Source organism: Callionymus lyra, chromosome 8, assembly GCF_982586985.1.
Source record: "Callionymus lyra chromosome 8, fCalLyr1.hap1.1, whole genome shotgun sequence".
NCBI lineage: Eukaryota > Metazoa > Chordata > Actinopteri > Syngnathiformes > Callionymidae > Callionymus > Callionymus lyra.
This window is the reverse complement of record NC_141825.1, coordinates 5,952,522-5,961,579: the sequence shown is the minus strand read 5'-3', so window position 1 is coordinate 5,961,579 and position 9,058 is coordinate 5,952,522. Positions and strand designations below refer to the sequence as shown.

The window sequence follows — 9,058 nt, the reverse complement described above, 5'->3', positions numbered from 1 at the left end:
GAAAAGTACACAAATATGAACACATTCTTTTCTTTGCGTTCTTTCCTTTGATCTATGTTCTTTATATTTGCTCTTTGTTCTTTATATTTGCTCTAAGATCAAAGGACGGCAATGGCATCGGTGGGATGTTGTCACTTACCGAAAGAAAGTAAACTTTGATGATGTCATTAAAACAATCTGTGAAATAGTTCGCAATTGTTTACGACGAGTCAGTGATGCTGTTTTAAATGTAGGCATTAGCGCAGCAATCCTACCACGTCCGGTGTCTGTTTTTTGCGAAAAGGCTACTAGCCGTTTGCGTCCGTTCAAAATGGCTTCAAAGCGACGTCGATTGAAAACACGCGCAGGTACGAACGGGCGAAAACCGTGATGTCATCGACCAGCGAGTCCTGTGGTTGGCTGCGACACGTGCTTGGGGCAAGAAAAAGGTTACGTCTGCTTTTACCATGAAGGCCGAAAGAGATGACGTCGGCGGTCAACGGTCTGAACCGGGACGTTCATAAAAGCAACCGATCCTTTGAAGATTTTTAATTAAAGCATCCCCGCCCGAGTCTCGCTGAAGAGCCGAGCGCACTCAAGACAAACAAGGACGTCTTTTACGAGGACGACATCAAATACCCGTCGTTTTTTAACGTCACCCGGGGTCCGCGCGTTCATTATTCCTCAAATCCATCTGGAATTTTGATGGGCATGTTTTGAAGCAAAAGGGCCACGAAAACCACACGGATGTCTTGAAACAAAAGGGCTTCGCGGTCGAGCCTGTTCCTCGCGGTCGTGCACGGCCACGGCAGTCTGAGGACGGATCACGTCTGTCATTTTTAGTTGATGTCATCATTATTACAACACATTAGCTCGTTCTCATGCCGTGTCTCGCGATCCTGCGGTCGGTGTGTTCTTTCACGGGACGTCGTCGTAAAAAACCCAGTTTCGTACGATTCTTTTTCGCCAGACGCCGGGAGGACCGTGGATGATGTCACCGTGGATGATGTCACCGTGGATGATGTCACCGTGGATGATGTCACCGTGGATGACGTCACCGTGGATGACGTCACCGTGGATGACGTCACCGTGGATGACGTCACCGTGGATGACGTCACCGTGTTTGACGGACGAGAGACGAGAAAGAGTCGCTCAACGTTTTCGCTCGTGTTCGCCGCACACTCTGGCAGGGGAACACCAGGATGGGTTAATAGGTCAAAAGTATCTCTTCAGTCAATCCCATCTTCCTTATTCCACATCCAACAACTTCTTTTGTCCACCTCATCCGCCATATCTGCACTCTTTTCTTCGCCTCCTCGGATCTCTGTCCATTAAGCAGAATGATTGACATATTTTGTGGGTAAAAAAAAAGTAAAAATAACAATAAATGCAGTGAATAGAAACATGATGAAATTATTGTTAAAACTTGTGAGTTTTATTTTGCATGAACATTTATAAATAATAAATATATAAAACATCATTATTAGAGGTCATTCAATAAAACAGGTGCCTTGTGTCAAATTGTTATTTAAGGGAACTAAGCAAAAAATGATAATAAAGAAGGTAGATTGTCTTTGTAAATATAAATATGAATATATTTACATAACATATTTATCTAAAAATATGAACTGTTATTATATTTTCATACTATTTTATCGAGAAATATGAACTTTAAATATATTGACATAATGTTTTAACTAAATATATATGATCTTTAAATATATTTACATCATATTTTTATCTAAATATATAAAATTTAAATATATTTACATCATTTTTATCTAACAATTTGAACTTTAAATATAATTACGCAATATTTGTATCTAAATAAATGATTTTTAATATATTAACAACATATAATTATCCGAATATATATACTTTAAATATATTTATATTATATTTTTATCTAAATATATAAAATTTAAATATATTTACACAATATTTGTGTCTAAATATATGAACTTTAAATATATTTACATAATATATTTATCTAAATATATGAACTTTTAATATATTTACATAATTTGTATCTAAATATATGATATTTTAATATATTTACATCACATTTGTATCTAAATATATGAACTTTCAATAAATGTACATCATATTTTATCTAAATATATTAACTTTAAAATATTTACATAATATTTATATCTAAATCAATACATTTTAAATGTATGTACGTCATGTTTTTTAACTCTAAAATTTTTACATAATTTTTTATCTACATTTTTAAAACTTTTAATAAATGTACATAATATTTTATCGAAATACATGAACTTTTAATATATTTACATAATATGTTAAGAATATATACATTTTCATTATATTTACACAATATTTGAATCTAAATATATGAATTTCTAATATATTTACATCATATATTTCACTTAAATTAATTAACTTTTTAATACATTTACATAATATTTTTTCAATCTAAATATATTATATATGTAAGTAAGTAAGTAAGTAATTTGTATTTATATAGCGCTTTTCCAGACCAGGGTCACAAAGCGCTTAAACAATCGAAACAATTTTCAATAAAGTATATACTTTAAAGGTCAAGATAACACTGAGAACAACACAGATATGTATAGAAGCTACTCACTCATTACTCATAATTAGTATCTAAATATTTTTCACCCAGCAGAAAAATTATGTTTTGTTATTTAAAAAATATTAATTAATCAAAAATGTATCCCTTGATATCAATTTTTAATGGATTTATCATAAATGATATTTTCATGACGATGCCCGGCCACTAGAGGGCGTCTTCATTGATCATTTCAATCCCTAGTTCGAGGATTAACGTCTGGATTAGTTTGTGTTTTGACACGTTGGTTCGACTTTGGTTCATCTCCTGCTCCTCTCACTCCTCCACGCGGCTCTGACTCATCCCTCCTCTTTTTTTTTTTTCTTCTTTTCTTTTGTCTTTATGGGAGCCAGTGTTGTGGTTCGGTCCATCCGGGGAACAGTTCGGGGACAATGCCCATGTTTGCCAGCCTGAATTAAAGGCCTATAAAAGCCCGAACCGCTTCACTCCTTCCACTCTCCCTAAAGGAAGCAGCGAGGGGAAGTCCGCCCCGTCCCCGGTGTGTCCCAGCAGGAGGAGCACCTGTGAGCTCACCTGGCGAGCGGAACCGACCGCGGACGGTTCGGAGAGAATCCACGTCATAACTTTGGACTTTTTCCCTTTTACTCGGTGGGAGACCAACATACAAAAAAAACAACAAATCCTGTCGAGTCTCTCAGGTGTTCCTCGAGTCTTACCTGCAGCATCTCCAACTGGTCATGGGTCGGACTCGGGTTCACGGGTCTGGGGCGCTCGCGGGACGCGGACACCGCGCGTGCGTCTGGACAGGTTAGACTCGGGAGTGTTTTTTTTTTGTTTTTGTTTTTTTTTTGTTTTTGTTCCAGTTCATGGCCTCCGCAGACCGCGGGAGCGACCATGCACACGCCCCACCGCAAGTGGACCCTCGACGTGATCCTGTGTTTTGGCGTCATTTACCTCAGGCTCGGGTGAGTTTGACTTTGTTTTCATCACTTTTTCTTCAAAGTCTTCCCTCTCTCTCTCTCTCTCTCTCTCTCTCTCTCTCTCTCTCTCTCTCGCTCCACATACCTGTTGAGTTGAACGACCACATTCCAGCGATCACTGCGTCTCTACCTAATAAATCATCGTCCAAGAATTCCTCTTTAACAATCATTTGAGATCATTTTTTGACAACCAGTTTTCCATGTCATTGAAAAACATCATAATTCCATATCGTCACTCGTGAATTGAACGTTTTATTGAAGTTTTCTTTAACTTATGGGGTACTTTTGTTTAGTATTTTGTGATTGTCTTTTTTTGTATTGTATTTTGTGTAATACGTAGATATCGTACTTTGTTTTAGAAAAACAATATGTCATTGAAAAACATCATAATTCCATATCGTATCTCATGTTTTTTTTTTTAAATTAAAGTTATCTTTAATTTATAGGGTACATTTTGTGTTAGTGATGTGATTGAAAAACATCATAATTCCATTCATAACTCATACATTTTATTATTTAAATTAAAGTTTTCTGTAACTTATAGTATACTTTTTCTGTCTAGTAGAGTCTACCAGTAATTACTATTGTAATGCATAGATATCGTAGTATAGAAAAACAACATGTCATTGAAAACCTCATAATTCCATGTCATAACTCATGAATTGAAAGTTTTATTGAAGTTTTCTTTAACTTATGGGGTACTTTTTTATTTATTTTGTGATAGTCTTTTTTGTATTGTATTTTGTGTAATGGGTATATATCGTATTTTTTTTTCAGAAAAACAAGATGTCATTAAAAAAAATTAATTCTATATCGTAACTAATGAATTTCATTTTTTGGTTAAAGTTTTCTTTAACTTATGGGGTTAATTTTGTGAAATTAATTTTTTGTATGTATTGTGTTCTACGTAGATATCGTAGTTTGTTTCAGAAAAACGTTTTCTTTAATTTATAGTTGCCTTTTCTGTTTAGAAAAGTCTACTAGTAATAACTAGTTTAATGTGTAGATATTGTGGTTTGTTTTTCGTTATATTTGCGTCATTCTAGAAAAAGAATGTCATTGAAAAACATCCTAATATCATAACTCATAAATTGTATTATTTAATTAAATTTTTCTGCAACTAATAGGGTAATTTTAGTATTTTGTGTACTCGAGTGTAATGGCTTGATATCGTAGATTGTTTTTCGTTATATTTGCGTCATTCTAGCAAAACAACATGTATTCAAATAGATCATTGTTTTAAAAAAGTGGATAATTCCATCTTTAGCACCCCCGTAACACGCACAACGAACTCATTTGTGATACAAAAGAATGTTTTCCATGTCAATAAAAACCTCCTAATTCCATATCATAACTCATACATTTTATTACGCAATCACTTGATAAACTAAAATAAATATTTTCTCATTTAGTTGGAGATTTAAAGATTCTAATAAACTTTCAACATTGATACGAGGTGTTACGGGGTGCAATTTAGCGCACAGTATCTAGCACTGTTACGTATGTAAATTAGCAAGTATAGCATTTAGTTTCAAATTTCATTCGAGTCTACAGTAGAAAATAAAATAAAAATAAAATCTAAACCTGCCTGCTTGAGACCTTGGCTCCTGCATGAGTCCTCTAATAAAATTTTAGAAATAACCTAAATATAAGTGTAGAACTTTCTCAACAATAAAAATATTGTACTTTATTTATTAATTGATATTAAAACAATGACAATAAACCATAAGTAGACATCATATTAAGACATTTTTAAATTATTACAAAAACAATAATAAATTAATATAATAACAAACAAAATAAAACCCTAATAAAACAATTATAAATAATAACTTTAATACCAAATGATAATAATGATGATAAGAACAACTTTATTACATTGTGTTTGTAAATTATTTTTATGTGAATTTATGTTTTCTACTTCTATCTTTTTTAATTACTTTAATTAAAATTATTAATATGCACATGTTTTTTTGTTTTTTTTAAAGAACATAAAAGTCAATAATAATAATTATTATCATTAAATACCATCGTTTGTCATCTTCTGAGTCATTAACTTTATAAAATAATTACTTACTTACTTAATGTCATCAGAACTAAAGTCACTAAGAAGCTCTGGTGGACTGAAATGAAAAAAACCAAGATGCTCGTATCACATGACAGTATCAGCTCCAGAGAGGAATGTTGGGGGTGAGGAGGGTAAGGGAGGGTTAGAGGGTGAGAAGGGTTTGTAGGGTGAGGAGGGTGAGGAGGGTGAGGAGGGTGAGGAGGGTGAGAAGGGTGAGAAGGGTGAGAAGGGTGAAGAATGTGAGAGGATGAGGAGGGTGAGGAGGGTAAGGGGGATTAGGAAGATGAAGAGGGCAAAGAGGGTGAGGGGGTGAGGAGGGTGGGGAGGGTGAGGAAGGTGAAGAGGGCAAAGAGGGTGAGGGGGTGAGGAGGGTGGGGAGGGTGAGGAAGGTGAGGCGGGTAAAGAGGGTGGGGGGGTGGGGAGGGTGAGGAAGGTGAAGAGGTTAAAGAGGGTGAGGGGGTGAGGAGGGTGAGAAGGGTGAGAAGGGTGAAGAATGTGAGAGGATGAGGAGGGTGAGGAGGGTAAGGGGGATTAGGAAGATGAAGAGGGCAAAGAGGGTGAGGGGGTGAGGAGGGTGGGGAGGGTGAGGAAGGTGAAGAGGGCAAAGAGGGTGAGGGGGTGAGGAGGGTGGGGAGGGTGAGGAAGGTGAGGCGGGTAAAGAGGGTGGGGGGGTGGGGAGGGTGAGGAAGGTGAAGAGGTTAAAGAGGGTGAGGGGGTGAGGAGGGTGGGGAGGGTGAGGAAGGTGAGGCGGGTAAAGAGGGTGGGGGGGTGGGGAGGGTGAGGAAGGTGAAGAGGGCAAAGAGGGTGAGGGGGTGAGGAGGGTGGGGAGGGTGAGGAAGGTGAGGCGGGTAAAGAGGGTGGGGGGGTGAGGAGGGTGAAAGGGTGAAGAATGTGAGTGGATAAGGAGGGTGAGGATGGTGAGGAGGGTAAGGAGTGTGAGAGGGTGAGAGGAATGAGGAGAGTGAGGAGGGTGAGAAGGGTGAGCAGGGTGAGGGTTTTTTCCAGTGGAGGTTGGTGGTTCAGTATGTGTCGTTTCATTGGCCTGTGAGTGAGCTGAGTCAGTATGCTGGGCCCTGATTGGCTGATTGAAGTTTGTCGTCTATCTTAACATTCGTACGGTTGACAACAAAGTGTGATCTCGATGTGTAGCGTTTTACTTTAGTGTGAACGATTAGGAAGTAGTTTCTGTGGAGATAAACGCTACAGGGAGATGATCATAGAGAGGATGAAACAAAACAAATACAACGTTCATTTTAAAAGTTGTTTTGTTGTTGTTTGGATTAACTTTGTGTGGTAGAAAGTTCCTTCATCTGTCAGAGACTTGGAGTAGAGCCTTTTCTTCCTCAAGATTCATCTGGCTGCTGGGTGGTAACCAAGGGTCCGACCCAGGACCAGCTGGACAGATCTTTATTCATCATGGTTTCAACTGAAATCCTGAAGAAACACTCGATTAAAAAAACTCAATCAGGACGATTTCTTTCTCGCTCTAATGAAAGAAAAATGCTTTTTTTTTTCGGTCTTTATTGCAGTCGTCTCGAGACGCTAAAGCAGTTTCTGGCTGCGAGCGACACCAAAACGGTTCCGCCAAATCCCGACGACTTAGCAGACGCGACGTGTTTTGAAAGGTCAAAGGAAACCGCCGTGACCAGCTAATGGCTAATAAATCCTGCCGGAGAAGAAGGAACGACGTTCGTCGCTGGAGCTCGACTGACATGTGTCCACGAGCTGGACCGAGGCCGGGATCGTGCGCCTGGTTAAACATTAGCTGCATCAACAAGGATGTGAGACGTTCTGAGGTGGAAAATACCTGACGCACCCTGAGGGCTCCAGGGAGCAGGAAGTCCAGTCGAGGAATCAACTCTTCCGGGTCTTTAGACGACAACAAATCGAGCTCATTTGAGAGACTTAGTTGATACAAGATACAGTAGTTGTTATTATTGTTATTTATTTGGTAAAAATGTTGTTATTTAAATGTGCAATGAGCTCAAAGGGACAGCAGGTGGCAGTAGCATTCTGAAACTTACCTCCATCAACACAGTGATACCGTACTTTGTGATACTGCAGGATATATATGTGTATTATTGTCGAGTACTTGACTCTGGTGTTGAAGAATTTACAGACCACATGACTCTTGACGAAGTCGTAACGGATTTTATTTTTTTTAAAACCAAAGTATGTCCAAACATCATCTTTAAAAGCTGCTGGAGTCACTGTATCCTCTCGTCCTCAGTTAACGCCAGGATCTCACAGGTTTTTTTGTTTCTTTAGCTGCACAGGACGTAATAGCTACTGCCACCTAGTGGTCGGAAGTTTAATTGCAACACAAAAATGAACTAAACACTGTGGATATTTGCATGATAATTGTTAACAAAAAAAGGAGCAGGATACCACTGTATCCTCTCGTCCCCATTCAACACCAGGATCTAAAGTTTATTTAGCTGCACAGGATGTAATACTTGCTGCCATCTAGTGGTTGGAAATGTAATTGCAACGCACACAAAAAAAGGTGTGAATATTTACTTGTTAATTGTAAATAGAAAAAACACAATTTATTTGATTTTATACAGACTTTATTGAAACATAAACCACAAAAGAACTACAATGTAAAATAGAAAACGATAGAAGAAGAATAATAAAAAGAAAGTGATGTTGAATTTAATAAAGTATTATTTAAAAAAATCATAAGACTTTAGTATATCTATATTTTCGGGTCTGAATCTCCAAATAACTGGTGGAACCAGATGGTGATTTGAAACTGAAATAGAATCCATTACTTTCACTAATGTAGCATGACATAACTCTGCGTTGTGTTCGGAAATATGTCGTTAATGGAAGAGTTTTTTCCGCAAAAGAACAACCGTAGACCCAAGTGTTGACGTTTTAAAGAGACGAAAATCCTTTTAACTGTCTCGGCGCAAACTGTGGGTTTGATCAGGCTAGCAGCGCTAACAATTAGCTACTGAAGTGTGTAACATGACGAAATAACACCTTCATAACACACAACACAAGCTTAAATATCAAGTGTTAAAACATCTAGGGTGTAAATGTGACACCCCAAAAAATAAACTGTATTTTCATCAAACATATCAGAGGAACATTAACCGCTGCGTATCTTTGGATCGGACAGTGAACACAACACGGCAAGTCTTCCACATTGGACATAAAACTCCAAAAAAGATTTTAATTACAGTCCAACAGTGCCTCCTACTGGTACCTTCAGGATTTCCTGAAAATGTTATTAGACTTTTTTAGTTATTTAACAGGTAAACCTCAACGAAAATGATGATGAAAATATGTTTAAATGTTAATAAAGTATATAGAGTAAGAGTTTAGATTATATTTGGAATTAAATAAATAGTAAAAGTGTAAGAAAAGTTGAAAAAGTGCAATAAATAAATGATCAAATCCATCGAATCTGTACGAAGTTTCCTCATTTGGCCCTGGCATTGACGTCACCACCGCGCGTCCGTGACGTGG

At 37.5% G+C, this 9,058-nt stretch overlaps 1 protein-coding gene across 1 annotated transcript in view; it reads left to right on the top strand.

The window, feature by feature from the left end:
• Positions 1 to 2,785: 2,785 nt before the first annotated feature.
• Positions 2,786 to 9,058, top strand: part of wnt7bb (wingless-type MMTV integration site family, member 7Bb) — a 42,968-nt gene continuing 36,695 nt past the window's right edge. The window contains exon 1 of the mRNA XM_087796731.1: positions 2,786 to 3,498. Within this exon, the coding sequence (XP_087652857.1) occupies positions 3,428 to 3,498 (71 nt within the window). The 5' untranslated portion in view covers positions 2,786 to 3,427. The remainder of the gene's footprint in view (positions 3,499 to 9,058) is intronic.